Genomic DNA, 18,876 nt, shown 5'->3' on the forward strand with positions numbered 1-18,876 from the left:
TGCTTGCTGTCCCTAATTTTATTAGACTTAAGACAAAATATACATACAACCATAACCTAAAAAAGTACAAAGGTTTCACTTGCCTTAGCCAATTCTTATCACAAAGATTTATCTGAAACCATACAATATATACTTTCATACAGAAAGATGCTTGTTTCTCTTCTAACAAAAGAAAATCTCAAATCATATATGTTAGATAATTAATTTGAAAGAGTATTAGTGAATCAGTTATTAGTCAAAAATTCTGAATAGGAATTAATGTTAAGCTCTTTTACAATGAAACCTTCAAAATATTGCCAACCTGAAGTTTTCAGCATAAGGTGTTTTATTTCAAGTCCCATGGGGGCAATTATCTATAATAAGATTAAGAACATTCTTAACCTGGGTTCAGGTTGGCACTGTTCCAGGTGGGTGAGTAAACATTTTCTTGATAACCCAATGAAGAGTTTGAGGCTTAGATTGTTGCATGTTGTAAACAATATGAAATTTTTAAAAAATTATAATATCTACAGCAGTATAAAGTTACAAAATAAAAGGACCATTAATCAATTCTTTTCCTAAGGTCTATGACTAACAGCTGTCATATTTGAGGCCTATAAGAGCAAATAGCAATATTCTGTGTTTTCATGAGACACTTTCTCAGAAGGCCAAAAAAGAAAAAAACACACAACCAAACCCAGATACTATAATGTGGACATTATTATTATTACATATATGATTAGAAAGAAATTTGCCTTCCCTTAATCTTTATCCAGTATATTAGAAGATTTTTATAATAATTTTGATCATTAAAAAAAAAGGACTATAATAGCTGTGGAAGCTGTAAACCAAATCTAACACAACATGAGCCGATACAACACACCTCCTCTTAAAATCCTCTTCTTTGTAGTTACCTAATTGTCCCTAAATGTTATGTTAATTTTGTACCATGTAGTGGTTTTTAAGAAATTGAACTAGAACAAAGCAACCCCTTTGTCCTGTGTTTTTTTTACACACATATTGTATATACAACTTTTAAAATAGCTGCACAATTTTACATCTCATTGTTAAGAGAAGTGCAGTCCGAGCAGACCATGCTTCTCAATATATTAAAAATATTAAATAAAACCCAACCAGTTTCATACTTTTCTAATAGTCAAGCTGGCTGGGGGAAAAAGGGTCTGAAAAAAACAAAACAAAACAGGCAGTTGTAAAACAGTACCAGTCTTTCTTCAAATACACACTACTTTAAAATCTTGCTATTTCCTTCTTATCCCTTTTACAGCATCTCTAAGATCTCACCTTAAAAGTTGGAAATAACACATTGCTAGCTTAGAGACAAATTCTGTTGCAACATGCATATGTCAACTGCCCACTCAACCAACTGCAACCCTGAGGATTTTTCTGGCCCAGTAGAAAGAGGAAACACTAAGATTATCTTTGCTGTAGAGTTGCTTCTACAGTTAACAATTTCATGTGTTTTTCAGGATGTTTCTTGGACATGCATGCATGACACTGTCACTTCATGATTTTACTTTCCACAAGCAGATATCTCCTCCACTCTGTCTTTCATCCCAAGAAAGCCACTGTCATCCATCCAAAGGTTTTCCAAGGTAAACCAAAGTCACTTCTGTGTTGCCATACACAGCAGAAACTGCTGGATACAAGCAGGCCTTTGGAAGTCCTCTGAAGGCAACCCCCAGGAACTCATATCCACGTTCAAAAGCTAAAGTCTTATCTTCCATGTCCAAGATGACTCGAATTCTTTCTCCTATCTGCAAACAGATATCAAAAGAAGATTAGAGAAAAAAACCATCAAGTGCATAGCTAATAGAAACATAATACAAATGAACAAGCTGAAAATATTATTAAGAATATATTACCTATAAAAACCAAAAGAGAAGATTTCTGGTCAGGGAGAAACTTCTAGATTCTAGAAGAATATATATCAATTTCATCATAACTGCTTGATTTGTTTTCAGTTTAAGACTTACATGGAATCTATATTTAATACTGAAAATTCAAATGTCCCCTGGATCAGTACTCTAATCTTATTTACTCTGTTTCAAGGCTTTGCTTAAGAAGAATATCACTAAACTCTATAACTTGGTATCATATTTTACCCAAAAAAGGCTATCTAAGTAATCTTTTCAAATTACTATAGTATACACACACACATACACGGGTATTAGTCATCCATAAAAAAATAGGCACCTTGCCCTAGCTGGTTTGACTCAGTGGATAGAGCATCGATCTGTGGACTGAAGGGTCCCAGGTTCGATTCTAGTCAAGGACACATGCCTGGGTTGCGGGCTTGATCCCCAGTGTGGAGCGTGCAGGAGGCAGCCTATCAATGATTCTCTCTCATCATTGATGTTTCTACCTCTCTCTCCCTCTCTGAAAAAAAAAATAATAATAATAATTTTATATATATATATGAATGACCTGGGTTAGCTTCCCAGTCATCACTTATTAAAAAAAAAAAAATGCACCTTTGATATATGCTACATGGATGCACCTTTAACATTATGCTAAGTGAAATAAATCAGACACAAAAAGACAAATATTGTACGATTCCACTTATAACAGGCACCTAGAATATTCATATTCATAGTCAGAAAATGGAACAGAGGTTACCAGAGGCTGGGGGGTGAGAGTCAAAAATGGGGAGTTATTTTTTTTTTTAAATATATATTTTATTGATTTTTTACAGAGAGAGGAAGGGAGAGAGATAGAGTTAGAAACATCGATGAGAGAGAAACATCGATCAGCTGCCTCCTGCACATCTCCTACTGGGGATGTGCCCGCAACCCAGGTACATGCCCTTGACCGGAATCGAACCCGGGACCCTTCAGTCCGCAGGCTGACGCTCTATCCGCTGAGCCAAACCGGTTTCGGCGGGAGTTATTTTTTTTTAATGAGTACAGAGTTTATGTTGAAGATGATAAAAAAGTTTTGGGTATAGATAATAGATGGTTATACAACACTGTGAATATATTTGATGCCACTGAATTATATACACTTACAAATGGTTAAAATTATATCATTGTATATATTTTACTACAATAAAAAGTACATATCTATATATATAAAAGCCTAAGCGACTATGACATGCACTGACCACCAGGGGGAAGACACTCAACACACAGGCATGGAAACATGGAACAGACTGATGAATCTCAGAGGGAAGCGGGGAGCCAGGAAGGCGGGAAGAGATTAACCAAAGAACTTATATGCATACGGGTTCATGCACTGGTGGGGTTCCTTGGCCTGGCCTGTGGGAATTGGGCTGAAACCGGCAGTCTGATATCCCCTGAGGGTCCCGGATTGCGAGAGGGAGCAGGCCATGACAAAGGACCCCACCAGTGTACGAATCCATGTACCAGGACTCTAGTATACTATGAAATATTTATATAGCCTTTAAAGTTAAAGCAGTTCTATATACAATATGGAACTTATGTAATCATGAATAGCCAAATCTGATTATAGTTTCTAAAGATCATAATAGGCTTTTTAATAGTCATTTTGTGGGCACTGATCTGAAACACTTATAAAAACAACAGCACTGATTGTTAAACTAAACTGGAAGCATAATATATTCAGTTATTTTCCCATTTAGAAAAATAGGCAAAGAAATGAGGATGTTTTTCTCTTTATAATTTGCATCTATTAAAAGTTGTTGCACCTATATACGTGGAGGCAGAAAGTCCTAACATTTGTAATAAAAAATAGCAATTTAATACTTCCCAATTATGATAATTCCTGGTGTTATTAATACTTCCCTTTGTTGTATTTCTTATCACAAATAACTACTAACATCTGTTTTTTTCCTCCCTTTGACCATCACCCCATTTAATGGACCTAAACACATCCTAATTATCATCACCATTTCTACCACCAACAAAACATGAATAACAACAACAAAAATAGAAAAGTTAATATTTTGTTGGGTATTTGTTGTGTGCTTTATTTGCATATCAATCCTAGATGTTATCCCTATTTTACAGAAGATGAAAAAAAGACAGTATCGCTCCTGGTGAAATTTGCAACTTTGCTTCACCTTTGACGGAGTGTACAGCACGCACACAGCAAAAGGAGCAGAAAGCAGAAGTCTTACTAGCTTCAGGTGTCAGAGGGCAAAACTTGGAGAAGATAGAGTAACTGGAACCTTAGAGTAGGAGCTCTAGAAGCAACAGAACCACTAAGAGGATGAGCCCCACAATCTGAGAATAAACCCTGCCCAATTCTGTGTGATTGCTCTTATTACACAGATACAGAGGAAACCTCTAAGGAACTAGACCAGTGGTCGGCAAAAACGCATTAGTCAACAGAGCCAAATATCAACAGTACAACGACTGAAATTTCTTTTGAGAGCCACATTTTTTAAACTTAAACTATATAGGAGGTACATTGTTATTAACTTAATTAGGGTACTCCTAAGACTTAGGAAGAGCCACACTCAAGGGGCCCAACAGCTACATGTGGCTCGCGAGCCGCAGTCTGCCGACCACTGAACTAGGCTGAAAAAAAAAGCAATGAGAAGTAAAAAAAATAAAATTGAACAAAGCCATTAGCTGCTGCACACTATGGGGGAGACAGTTTACAGTAGGAGTCAAGACAAGTTAACTGCCTGCTAGAACAAGAAAACCTACATTCTTTAGACAAAGCAAGTTAGAGGAATAAAACATTCCAGATACACTGCATATAATGTACAATATCCAGTTTTCAATTTGAAAATTGGTGGATATGAAAAGAAACAGTAAAGTGTAACTCCTATTTGGGGGGGGGGGGGTACAGTCAATAGGGGAAGAACCAAGATGGTGGCAGAGATAAAGGGCGGTACTCGCCACTTCTCACAACCACATCAAAATTACAACTAAAATAAACCACCATCATTCAGAACCACCTGAAAGCTGACTGAATGGAAGTCCAACTAGAGAAGAAAAGAAGAAAGCACAGAGACTGACAGGAGGAGGGTGGGGCAAAATGGGCTGGTCCCACACCCACATGTGGCATTTTTCGCAAATGGGAGGGATATCTCAGCTGCAGAGGCCTCCTGTGCGGAGCAAGGATCCCAGCCCCACACCAGACTCCAGCCCATGGTTCCAGAGCTGGGAAGAGAAGTCCCCATAACTTCAGGCTGTACAAACCAGCAGGAATTGCGGCTCAGTGATACAGAGGCTGTCCGAGTCCTAGCAGTTCCTCTTAAAGGCAGGTGCACAAACTTACACAGTCCGCTCTCTGAGTTCCAGCACTAGAACAACGGCTCAGAGAGATCCAGAAGCATACAGGGTGCAACTGGACTGTCTGGCATCAGAGCAAGAAGAGTGTGTGGGACCTGACCGGTTTGGTTCAGTGGATAGAGCGTCTCCCTGCGGACTGAAAGGTCAAGGGCATGTACCTTGGTTGCGGGCACATCCCCAGTTGGGGGTGTGCAGGAGGCAGCTGATCGATGTTTCTCTCTCATCGATGTTTCTGTCTATCCCTCTCCCTTCCTCTCTGTAAAAATCAATAAAATATATATTTTTAAAAAGTGTGTGTGTGTGTGTGGGGGGGGGGACGGGACACCTTTCTCCCACACAGGGGTACCTGCAGGGGTTATTGTTCCTATACTGAGACCTCCCCCATCACAGAGCTGACTGGCAGCCACATCGGAGTTCCTGACAGTGGTTAGCACCTAAGTACCTCCCAGGAAGCTCAGAATTGGCAGACAACACAGTAAGCTGCAATCATCAGAAAAGCAGAATCCAAGGGGAGCTCCAGGCTCAGTGGATAGAGCGTCAGCCTGCAGACGGAAGGGTCCCAGGTTCGATTCCGGCCAAAGGGAGCTCCGTGGAGGCACTAATCTCTGCTGCTGAATGCCACTTCGCTTTCTTTTTTCCTCTTTTTTTTTATTTTCTTTCTGCTTTATTTGTTATTATTTTAGTCTCTATTTTCTCTTTCATATATCTAATTTTTCTCTTCCCCTTTCTTACTCTATTTTTGTCCCCTTCCTCCTGCTTTCTCATCTTTTTTTCCTTTTCTTATTTTTTGGTCTATCTGCTCTCTCCTCTATTTCCTTTTCAAATATTTTTCTTCCTTTTCTCTTTTATACCATATCCTTCCCCTATTCTTTACTCTGACTTTCTTTTTTATCTCTGCCCTTTCATATTCCTTTTTCTTCCCTTTTTTTCTCCTTATATTTTTTTCTTGGTTTTCTTCTATCATTCTTGCTCTCTTTTCTCTTGCCTAATTCTTTTTTCTTTTGTGGTTCCTTTTGTTGTTGTAGGGGTCTTGTGTATCGTTTTATTTTGTTTGTTGTGTTTTTTGCTGTTGTTAATCCTCACTCAAGGATATTTTTTTCCATTGATTTTTGAGACAGAATGGAAGGGAAGGTGAGAGACAGAGAGAGAAATATCGATGTGAGAGAGACACGACTGGTTTCTCCCGCACGTGCCCCTACTGGGGCCAGGGATCAAACCTGTAACAGAGGTACATGCCCTTGACCAGAATTGAACCTTTGATCCTTCATTCCACAGGCCAATGCTCTAACCACTGAGACACTGGCTGGGGCTATTTTGTTGTGTTTTGTTCTGTTCTGTCAGCACCTCCACTAGGGCTCGTACGATGTGGTTGGGGCTAAGCCTCACAGTCAGACAGCCTGAGAGGAGATTCCATTCACGAACAGGACAACATTCAAGACCCAATTACAACAGAACTCAAATAAGTCACACAAGGGACATTCCTAGAGCACCCAGCTCAGGAGATCTAAGAGACTGAGTCACTGGGTCCCACAAAACAATTACTACATAAGACCAACCCACTGGGAACCATAACAGTTTGATCTAATAGATGGAAAAAAATACAAAGGGACAGCAAAAAAAGGAGACAAAGAAACAACCCCGACATGAAAGAAAAGAAGGAATTGCCAGAAAAGGAACTAAGTGAAATGAAGGCAAACAATTTATCAGGTAACTAGAACATACAATGAAGTCAAGGCAGTCTCTTCAATAATGGTGTTGGAATAATTGGACAGATAAATGCAAAATGATGAAACTAGACCACCAACTTACACCATACACAAGAATAAACTTAAAATGGATAAAAGATTTAAATATAACTCGTGAAACCATAAAAATCCCAGAAGAAAGCATAGGCAGCAAAATATTAAATAAACAAATGGGACCACATCAAGATAAAAAGCTTCTGTACAGCAAAAGAAACCATCATCAACTTGAAAAGGAAACCCACTGTATGCGAGAACATATTTGGCAATGATACATCTGATAAGGGGTTAATTTCCAAAGTATATAAAGTATTCATACAACTGAACAAAAGGAAGACAAACAACCCAATTAAAAAATGCGCCCGGTCAGGGTGCCTCAATGTTTGGGTGCCGACCTATGAACCAGGAGGTCACGGTTTGATTCCCATTCAGGGCACATGCCTGAGTTGCAGGTTCGACCCCCAGTGTGCAGTGTGCAGGAGGCAGCCAATCAATGATTCTCATCATTGATGTTTCTCTCTCTCTCTCTCTCTCTCTCTCTCTGAAATCAATAAAATATATATATTTTTTAAATGGGCAGAAGACATGAATAGACACTTCTCCAAAGAAGACATACAAATGGCCAAGAGACATATGAAAAAATGCTCAACATCACTAATTATCAGATGCAAATTAAAATGATAATGAGGTACTACCTCATACCTGTCAGAATGGCTACCATCAATAAATCAACAAACAACAAGTACTGGCAAGGATGTGGAGAAAAAGGAGCCCTGGTACACTGCTGGAGAGAATGCAGAATGGTACAACCACTATGGCAAACAGTGTGGAGTTTCCTCAAAAAATTAATAATGGAACTGCCATTTGACCCAATGATGCCACTTCTAGCAATATATCCTAAGAAGCCTGAAACACCAATCAGAAAGAATATATGTACCCCTATGTTCATAGCAGCATTATTTACAATAACTAACATCTAGAAACAGACCAAGTGCCCATCAGTAGATAAAGGGATTAAAAAGCTGTGGTACATTTATACCATGCAATACTATACAGCTATAAAAAAAGGATCTCTTACCCTTTGAGACAGTATGGAGGGACCAGGAGAGTACTACGCTAAGCAAAATAAGCTAGTCAAAGAAAGACAAGTATCACATGATCTCACTTACATGTGGAATCTAATGAACAAAATAAACTGAGGAACAAAAAAGATCCAGAGACATTGAAGCATGCAACAGACTGACCTATTTTGGAAGGGGCGGGGGGGGAGGGGGGGGGAGGGAGTGGGAAGAGATTAAGCAAGGAACTTACATGATATGCATTGTCCATGGATAGACAATAGTGCAGGGAAGGCCTGGGGAGGGGAAGGAAGAGGAGTGTGTGTGTGGGGGGAGGGGGGTCAATGGGGGAAGGGGACATCTATAATACTTTCAACAATAAAGATAAATTAAAAAAAAAGAAGAAAGTAAAGGAATGGGGGGAAAGAGGCACCTTGCACAAGAAAGTAAACATTAGTAAGTGTAAGAAAGTTCAAGTGGCTATATTAATATCAGACAAAATAGGAAAATAGACTTAAAGACAAGAAATACTGCCCACCTGGTGTGGCTCAGTGGTTGAGCGTTGACCTATGAACCAAGAGGTCCCTGGTTCGATTCCCAGTTAGGGCATGTGCCTGGGTTTTGGGCTCAATCCCCAGTAGGAGGCGTGCAGGAGGCAGCCAATCAATGTGTCTCTCTCATAGATATTTTTATCTCTCTAAGCTTCTCCCTTCCTCTCTCTAAAGTAAAAAAAAAAAAAAGAAAAAGAAAAAAGACAAGGGATATTTCTGGAGTCAAAGAAGGTCATTTCATAATGATAATAGTTAGTCAAACTGGGAGATATAACAATGATAAGTATATACGTATGTATGTGCACCTAAGAAGAGACAGCAAAAACTGACAGAACTGGAAAAAAAAAAAAATTAGCAAGTATAGTGGAAATTTCAACACTACTCTCAGTAAATGATAGAACAGGTAGAAGGAAAAATCAGTAAGGATATAGAAGATTGAACACCATCAATCAACTTGACATAAATGTCATTTGTGGAATATTCCATACAACAATAGAATATATGTTCTCTTCGAGCACACATGGAACACTCATCAAGATAGATCATATGTTGGGACTAAAACAGGTCTCAATAAATTTAGAAGAATTAAAATCATACAGAGTATGTTCTCTGAAAAGCAAAGACCAAAGTTTTTCACTACAAAATCACCACAAGGCTAGTCACAGGATTTTATCGCCAAAGTCCAGACACTCTTCTCCTTAGAGCCTAAAAGCACAGTGAAGAATTCTATGAAAAAAAATCCTCCCAGGTTTTTCTACCTCAGGAAACTGAATATATTTCTTAGTTCTTCTACTTTAGTATTCCTGACTTGAGGTTATTACTGAGGCTAGAGCTTTCAAGCCACATGTTTTTCTGAAATATGCAATCTATAATTCCTTAAAATTTATAATTTCTTATCAGATTACTGTTTTAGACCTATGGGAATCATATAGCTTTTACAAATAGAAACTATAATTTTGACCCTAAAATAACATAAATATGATACAAGGCTAAGATGAAAAGAATTTTAAAATGCAGAAGTTTGCCTGATCTTGCCAGTCGTTATAGAAATTACTGACACACCCAGAGGCTTTGAATTCACAGATTACTAAGTACCAGAGGATATGTGTGTGCATGCACACAGGTGCATCAGGGGGGTGAGATGTCTAGAAAAAGCAGATTTGGATGTGCCATAAAGGAAAAATGACAATCTAGAGCACAAGTTGGCAAACTATGGCCCTGAGCCAAATCTAGCCTACAGCCTATAAATAAGATTTTATTGAAACACAGCTATGCTCATTCATTTACATATTATTTATGGCTGCTCTTGTGCTTTAAAAACAGAGTTGAATAGTTGTGACAGAGACCATTCAGACCACAAAGCTTAAAATATTTACTATCTGGCCCTCCCTGTACAGAAAAAGTTTGCCAACGCCTGATTTAGAGCAAAAATGAACTGCTCAAGGTTGAATATGTATTAGGAAACAAATATTGAGATACTAAAAACTTACTAGAGTAGCAGAGAAAGGCCAGTTACACTATTTAATAAAAAATTACCAAAAAGGACATACAAAGCCACTATATCAAGTTTTGTAAATTTAAAACAAATTAAGGCATGATTAAGGCCCACATCTAAGAAAATACCTAGTTTCTCACCTGATATTTTGGTGCATTATTGCATTGTGGAAAACTGCCATTGACTTCTCCGTTATGTAGTAGATTATTGTCCACCAGATTCCAGCCCCAGCTCTGGTCATCACTGCCCAACAGTGCCACATAACCTTGGCACTGCATAGGGGCCCGTTTTGTGGCAATTCCAATCACTGCCACAGTGCCCAGAGGGCCCTCCCACCACACTTCCCATGCATGGCGGCCCTCACTGAAACCAATCTTGGTCCTTGCACCATCAGTGCTCTGAGCAATGGGGTTTCGATGTAAAGTAAAGCCATTCTTCTTAATGTAGACATTCCTGGAGCAGTCATTAGTGCTGAAGGCATGTTGGAAAGCACGTACCTGAAAAGATGAAAAACAGACCAAAAAATAGAAGTTCGGTTTTTCTTAAATATTAAAAGGTACCCAGCCCTAGCTGATGTGGCTCAGTTGGTTGGCATGTCATTCTGCACACAGAAAGGCTGTGGGTTCGAGTCCCAGTTTGAGCACAGACCTAAGTTACAGATTCAATCCCTGGTCGAGGCATGTATGGGAGGCAACTGATCGATGTTCTGTCTCACATCAATGTCTCTTTTTCTCTCTACCCCCTTCCTTCCCTTCCTCTCTCTCTAAAAGCAATGCATGTCCTCGGGTAAGGAATAAATAAAAATTGCAAGTACCCAAACCTCAGGCTATGTGTTTTTAAATAATAAAGTTACATATTTTTAAGTAATATAATAAACATTTCAAAAAATGGCTAGTTTCAGGATGGGACACTAACATAACATTTAAAATAACTGCCAACTGTTTCATTTCTGACTAAAATTCTAACCCGAGGTATTTCTCCAAATAGACTTCTTAAAATATCAAAAGATGTTATATACAATAATCCATATATTTTAGAGATGATACTGAAATGTTTATACATAACATAATGATATCTGGGAACTGCTTTGAAATATCCAGGGTTGGAATAGGAGATGGGTAGGGTAAACATGAAACTAGATTATCTATGAATTAATCATTGGTAAAGCTTGGTGATAGGTATAGGGAGGTTCATTAAACTATTTTCTCTATTCTAGTTTATATTCAATTATTTTTATATCAAAAAATTGAGATGCACAGTTTTTATGTTGGCAATCCTGTCAACTAAAAAGAATATTTTAAGTAAAAGAGAGAACTTAGTCATAACAGCTCTAAAGTTTTGAAAAATTTTAATAACCACAAACGATATTAGATCCTCAGCCTCCTGGCTAGGTATTAGTCATACACTGAGACAGCACCACTCTCATTTTACCAAATCAAATAATCTCCTAGATAGCATCTAAATTCAACCACTAGAACTTATAAAGAGATAGCTATTCAGAACAGCTTCCCCTGATAGGAAAGGTTAGTTAACCTTCAGTAATTACCACTTTTTTAAGCTTCCAAAATAAAGATAGCATAAAAAAATTGCTACTCTGTACAAATAATAACAATTTTTCATGTTTTAATAATTTAAAGCTTTTGGCTCCCCCACTTTTATTTTATTATTTTTTATTTTCTTTATTGATTAAGGTATTACTTATGTGTCCGCGTTTGGCTTTTTTTAAAAAAAAATTCTACTTTGTTCAAACTACCCAAAAACAGCCAAAGGCTGGGACCTATTGCTTTAGTTAACCCAGCCGTGGGCAAACTACGGCCCGCTGGCCAACTATTGAAATAAAAGACCATACCCTTTTATGTAATGATGTTTACTTTGAATTCATATTAGTTCACACAAACACTCCATCCATGCTTTTGTTCCGGCCCTCCAGTCCAGTTTAAGAACCCATTGTGGCCCTTGAGTCAAAACGTTTGCCCACCCCTGAGTTAACCTGATAAATCAACTCCAGAATCACAGAATTTCAGCATTAGGAAGGGCCTTAAAGGTCACCTAGTACCTCTCTCATAACTAAAAGTCAATAGCTAGATTTCCTGGCAGGTGTGGCTCAGTTGGTTAAAGTGTCAACCCAAAGGGTCACAGGTTTGATTCCCAGTTGGGGCACATACCAAGATTGTGGGTTCAATCTCCAGTTGGGGTGAGTTCGGGAGGCAACCGATAGATGTTTTCCTCCTCTCTCTCTCTCTCTCTCTCTCTCTCTCTCTCTCTCTCTCTCTCTCTCTCAAATCAATGAAGGTATATCATCAGGTTAGGATTTAAAAAAATAAAATATTTAAATAAATTAGTTAAAAATAAATAACTAATTAGAGAAAGAGCCCCAAAGAGAGTCAGGTATCCAGGCCCCTCATCTACTGTTCACTTACTATTAGCAGCCAGTACTTCAGGTTTTTTGTGTTTTTTTTTAAAATATATTTTATTGATTTTTTTACAGAGAGGAAGGGAGAGAGATAGAGAGTTAAAAATATCAATGAGAGAGAAACATCGATCAGCTGCCTCCTGCACATCTCCTACTGGGGATGTGCCCGCAACCCAGGTACATGCCCTTGACCGGAATCGAACCCGGGACCTTTCAGTCCGCAGGCTGATGCTCTATCCACTGAGCCAAACCAGTTTCGGCAGTACTTCAGGTTTTACTGTTGTATTCCAGAGCAGAGAAATTTAATAAAAAACAAACTAACCTGCTTATTTCAGATATCCCATGTTTACATAGAGGCTGTAAAACTGAAGTATTCTTACATTTTTTCCCTACCTGTTCCTATTTATAATAAACTTTTAAAAACCTGAAAGATCAAAACAGGATTAAAGGAGTAAAACAACCCCAAAATATTAACTATTGCCCAAATAACTCACGAGATTACCATAAAGACAATTAACTCATTATAAAAAATTTCATTAATATGCAACTATGCCTATCCCTAATTCTTGTAAATACCAATTTCATTTTCTCTATCCTTATTCTCTTCGTCACACTGACACTGTTGACAACCTCTTTCTCAAAAGTATATGACATTCTCCTACTTCCCAGGACTGATCTTTCATTTTAACATTTTTTTTTTCTTTTCACAAATAGGTTTTTTTAATTGTCATTAAATGTCTGAATTTTAAACAGATTCTTGGACTGGAGGCTCATATCCATCAGCTCGTTCAACTTTAGCACCTGTCTCATCCCCAGTAGCTTTTCCAGAACTGCTACCTTCACCATGAAGCTCCATGAGTTTTCCCAATTCAAACTTGGGCTTCTTCAGCATTTTGACTTTTCTAACAAAGACATCATGGAGCGGATAAATAGATTGGCAAGCCTTTTCTATGTCTTTTCCAATGCTGTCTGGAATCAATTTATTGACCACTTCTTTCAAATCATTTGTCTGCACCTCTCGGGTCATGATTTCCATCATCTTCTTCCGGATTTGGCGAACCTGCTGATGCTGAGCATAAGAGGTCTTCCGAATCTGATTGTTGCGCTTTTTAGTAAAACCAACACAGAAGAGACGAAGCAAATAACCATCGGTAGTCTTGACATCGACATGAGCTTCAATCATGGTCTGCCACTTCTTGACCATTGAGCACATTTTGTCCCGGGTAAGGTCCATGCCATGGAAATTAGTCAGGCAGTTTTTGCCCTGAACATCCTCAGTAATTAGCTTGAATTTTCTAAATGCAACTTCATCATTCTGCAGATCAGCTAGGCTCACTTCAAAAACACGACCCTTGAGACCATCAGATGCAATTTTGGTTCCTTGAGTTCGCGTAACCAGTGTTTTTCCAATGTTTCTTATATTGAACATAGCTGGTGCTTTCACATCATACCAATCTTTCTTAGAAAATGGATCAACCACTTTCTTCTTGGCTCCCTTTTTGCCGCCTTTCGTAAGGCGCTTGTTCTTGCCCACCGCCATGGTGCTGCTCAGAGAGCCAAAAGGGCGGAAGTGCCCATTTTAACATTTTTGGTGACCATTCTACCCCTCCCAATCTCTCCAGCCTCAGTCCTTAAACCTTTACCTGAATTCTTTCCAGACTTTTCTTTTTTCATAGGAAAGGGAAGCTAGTTTATTTTTATTTATTTACTTACTTTTTTTATTAATCCTCACCTGAGGATACTTTCTTTTCCATTGATTTTTAGAGAGACTGGAAGGGAGGGGGAGAGACAGAGAGAGAAACATTGATGTGATTGGTTACCATTCATCCCCACACGCCCCAATCGGTTGGGGCCCAGGATTGTGCCCATAACCAAGGTCTGTGCCCTTGACCGGGATAGATCCTTCAACTCTTCAGTACATGGGTCAATGCTCTAACCACTGAGAAAAACTGGCCAGGGCCAGACCTGTCTTTCTAAAATAGCATCCTTATTACATCTTATCCCAGTTCAGTAACCTTTGATAGTTTCATTGATGACCATATCAACTATAAGTTCATCTGTCTGGCTTTCAAAGCCCTTCAGATCTGGTTCCTATTTTCCTTTCTAATTTTGTGTTAATTTTCCTTGTCTGTAATATCATACCTGTTTTCCTCCTCCCACATATCCTCTAAGATAATGGTTCTCAACCTTCCTAATGCCGCGACCCTTTAATACAGTTCCTCATGTTGTGGTGACCCCCAATTTCACTGTTACAAACTGAACGTAATTAAAGCATAGTGATTAATCACAAAAACAATATGTAATTATATATGTGTTTTCCGATGGTCTTAGGTGACCCCTGTGAAAGGGTCATTCGACCCCCAAAGGGGTCGCGACCGACAGGTTGAGAACCGCTGCTCTAAGATCAGCCCCAATCTTACCACCTTCATAAAACTATTCTTAACCGGGATCACCCAATCTCCCTAATCTCTCTCTCTCCTACCCACCATAATCTGCATCATACAACACAATTCTGAACACACCCCAACCTCTTGATTCTAGTAAAAAACACCTTGTAGGAAGCTTACTCTAACCTAAACTGATCAAACCTCTAGGAAATACAGAGGACAGAAGAGCATGTTAAGCAACACCATGGGAATAAAATACACAAAATTCAGACCAAGGGAAACGACAGGGTAAACTACCTGATTTTTTTTTTAATGTTTTCATTGATTTTAGAGAGGAAGGGAGATGCAGAGAAAGAAACATCGATCGGCTGCCTCCTGCATACACCCTACTGGGGATCAAGCCTGAAACCCCCGGCATGTGCCCTGACCAGGAATCAAACCGGCGACCTCTAGGTTCAAGGGACAACACTCAACGAAGTGAGCCACACCGACAGGGCTTGACAACATTGTTTGTTTGTTTTTATTTTTCATTCATCCTCACCCGAGGATATTTTTTGAATTGATTTTGTTTTTCTTTTTAGAGAGTGAAAGGAAGAAGGGATGGGGGGGTGGGGGGGAGAGAAACATGGAGAGAGACACATCGACTGGTTGCCTCCTGCATGAGCCCGAGGGGTCGGACTGACCCTGCAACTCAGGTACATAACCTAGGCCAGGAATCGAACATGAGACCCTTAGGTCCAAGGGCCGATGCTCTAACCACTTAGCATACCAGCCAGGGCATGACCTGATTTCTTCAACAAATAAGTTGCAGGAATGAGAGATGGGGAGATGGAGGGTGAATTTATAGACTGAGGTAGCCTTAAGAGACATGTCAACTGTTTGCCATTGGAACATTATATAGATCTTGATTAAATAAACTGAAAATTAAAAATAAATATTTAACATTTATGAGACAATTGGAAACCTGAACACTGCATTTTTTTTATATTAAGGAATTACTGTTAGTTGCTTTATACTTTGGAGATGTAATGATATTGTGATTATGTTAAGTGTCCTTATCTTTTAGAGATGGATACTAAAAAATTCAGAAATGGAAAAATACACAAATAAATAAATAAAAACAATATATAGTTCCTGTCCCAAGACTCATGCACAACCTGGATTGTACATTATGGCTAACAGCTTTAAGACCTACTTTAGGATCTAAGTCTGAAATTTGAAGAATTATAGTTAGATGCTAAGTATGACTGAAATAATTGATGCTATTAGGTGACATGGAAAATATGAACTTTGAAAAAGAAGACAAATCCTAAATAGATTAACAGCTCCAAATACTTTCCAGTTTTATATTATCCCAAGCCTGTTCCCATCCTTCTTTCAGTTACCAGACTCCCTGGAAATCTTATCTGACTCTTCCTTCTTCTTCATCTCACTCAGCCAGTCAGTTAGCTGTCCACCTATGTGGATCTGTTCTCTGCAACAGCTCTCCCAACCATCCCCTTCTCTCCTCTATACACTTGTTCATACATTTGTTCTATATACTTGTCTTAAGTACCTCTGGTATAGGCACTAACCCCTGTCCTCTCCAATTCATCTTATAGCCAAGTTTTCCTAAAGCACAGCTCTTATTTTGGTACTCCTCCATTCAAACATCTGTGGTTTCCAAATGTAGAACAAAGCCCAAACTATATACTAACAGACTCAAGGCTATATTTCAAGCACCTCCATGATATGTATCGTTTCAGCTTACCTTTACAATCATATTTTCCACTATTTTAATTCAATCAAATGAAACTTTTCTATTTAGTCTCTCCTCTAAGCTCCAACCTGCAACCGGTGCCTATCTGAAATCTCTCGGATATCTCAAACACAGTCGATTCTATTCTACCCAAACGGAACTAGTTCTTAGTCCTGTAAATCTAGCCCAGGTGATCCCTATATTATGTAAGCCAGGTATCTAGGAGTCATCCTTAGCACCTCCCTCTTCCTCACCCCTAATTCACATCTACTGCTAAGTCCTGTAGATTTTACTTCCAAAATCTCTCCTAAATTTCTCTTCATCTGCTCCACTACCTACTTCCTAATTGACCTACTTATATTTCTAAGGTTCCCTCCACCCTGTGCTCCATACTGAAGTTAGAAATAACCTCTTAAAAAATGCAAACTAATCATATCATTAATCCCCACACTCCTAACCCCCTGTTGCTTACACTTCAGAATGACTTCCCTGTAGTTTAGCCCCAGTCTACCTCTACATCTTATCTCAAACCTGTCTCACTTTTGTTCTCTATACTCCAGCCACGCTGATGTATTTGTGTACCTCATACTCAGCAGGTTCTCCCCTAGCAGGCTCTTCTCACTTCTTGGCTTACATACCCTTATCCTCCAAGTCTCAGTTTATCATTATTTCTTTGGAGAAGGCCTTCCCTGACCTCCCTACCTAGGTCCAATTCTCCATTACTCAAACTCAGAGTGCCAATGTCCTCTCAGCCCAACCATACCTGTTACTTGACATTTTTATTTGCATATGAAGAAGGCAAGAATATGCACAATAAGCTAAGGGAGGGGGGGGGGGGAATGCAACAAAACCGGAATTCTATGACAAATAGAATTAAAGAGACACACCATCAAGGTGGAACTAGGAAGAAGTTGGCAAGGAAGTAGCCAATAATAGTGGGACAAGGCAGTATTTTGATGGTTAAGCGATGCCGATGGATATCCTGAGAGATAGCCGGATGCCCAGGACCACACTCACTTATGAGTCTGCAACATAGCAGAAAGAATTAGAGAACCCCGGGTGAAAATAAAGGAAAAAAATGATTATAAATCAGATTTTGGGAAAGGTTAGGTGCATGTGAGCGTGAAAACCTAAGTACGAAAGCAGGAAGATCTAATAAAGCCTGTTTGGAGGGGGAGAGAGAGAGAGAGAGAGAGAGAGAGAGAGAGAGAGAGAGAGAGAGAGAGAGAAGACGAGAGTATTGAAGGTACAACAATAGGGTGGTCTGTCTTTAAAGGGAAAGACTATGAAAAGTAGAATGAGTGATGGAAACGGTACCACCTGGTCCTTTAAAAAGTATCACGGAAGTGGAGTGGGTTACGGAGCCGAACTTGAATCCGAAGAGATGTTTATGGAGGGGGAAGGTGAGGGAAGGCACTGACTGGTGCCCGGGAAGGCGGGAGGGATGGGGAAGCGAGGCGCCCGACCCAAGCTGCGCCGGGAGGCACTGAGCGCGCGCCGGGGCGGCGGCGTGGCCCGCGCTCCCTCACCTTGGCCTTGTAGCTGGGCAGGTTGCAGAGGATGTCCGTGCGCAGAGCCTCCTCGGCCAGGCTGCGGGCGCACAGGCTCCGCCACACCTCGCTGTTCTCGTCGCCGTGCAGGCAGCGGTACCAGTGCTTGCACACCAGGGCGCAGCTCCGCAGCTCGGACAGCTCCAGGTAGGAGAACACCAACTCCAGCACCCGGCTGGGCAGCCGGCCCCCGGCGCCCGCGGACCCGGAGCCCGAGCCGGCGCCCGCGCCGCCGCCGCCGCCGCTACAGCCCGCGCCGCCGGAGGCTGCCCCAGCCCCCGGGGCCGGCGCCGCCATCGCCTCACCAGCCGGCCCGAGGGCCGCCGCCACCGCCGCCGCTTCCCCCCGTCTCTGCTGGGGAGGCCAAGCCTCGCCTAGAACCCGGAGCAGCGCTCACCGCCCCTTTCACAGCTCACCGCCGTCGCCTCCGCCACTCCCGCCCCTGCCCGGGGCCGTCCGCCGCCGCCCCGCCTCACTGAGGGCAGACGCGCCCGCGCTCAGGCGTCCCCCGCCCCTCCCCCGCGGTTCAGCGCGGGCGCCGGAGCCGCCCGACTCGCGAGGCCTCCCGGAGGCGCGCCCGCCGCCCCGCCATGCGGGTTGAGGGCACGAAGCAAGGGCGCACGCCCAGCTCGCTCGCGGTTCCTCTCGCCCCGGAAGTGACCGTTTGACGGAGGCGCCTGGCGCCCTACGCGGCCCGGGATTGGACGCCGGCGGGTGAGG

General features: G+C 40.8%; 2 protein-coding genes across 2 annotated transcripts; both read right to left on the reverse strand.

Moving 5' to 3' along the window:
- Positions 1 to 1,568: 1,568 nt before the first annotated feature.
- Positions 1,569 to 18,453, reverse strand: FBXO45 (F-box protein 45; the record flags this gene model as incomplete). The annotated part of the gene is made up of 3 exons (XM_081085352.1): positions 1,569 to 1,754; positions 10,209 to 10,565; positions 18,136 to 18,453. 3 exons carry the CDS (start codon positions 18,451 to 18,453, stop codon positions 1,569 to 1,571), a joined length of 861 nt encoding a protein of 286 aa, XP_080941478.1.
- On the reverse strand, positions 13,172 to 16,625 carry LOC308514989 (small ribosomal subunit protein eS1). The gene has a single exon (XM_081085353.1). The coding sequence runs from the start codon at positions 14,019 to 14,021 to the stop codon at positions 13,227 to 13,229; it is 795 nt and encodes a 264-aa protein (XP_080941479.1). The 5' UTR covers positions 14,022 to 16,625; the 3' UTR covers positions 13,172 to 13,226.
- Positions 18,454 to 18,876: the final 423 nt, after the last annotated feature.

This window comes from Myotis nattereri, assembly GCF_964212035.1.
Source record: "Myotis nattereri genome assembly, chromosome: 3".
NCBI lineage: Eukaryota > Metazoa > Chordata > Mammalia > Chiroptera > Vespertilionidae > Myotis > Myotis nattereri.

Bases quoted from the DNA above. Each gene is read 5' to 3' on its own strand.
- LOC308514989 (XM_081085353.1), bottom strand. From the start codon at position 14,021: ATGGCGGTGGGCAAGAACAAGCGCCTTACGAAAGGCGGCAAAAAGGGA.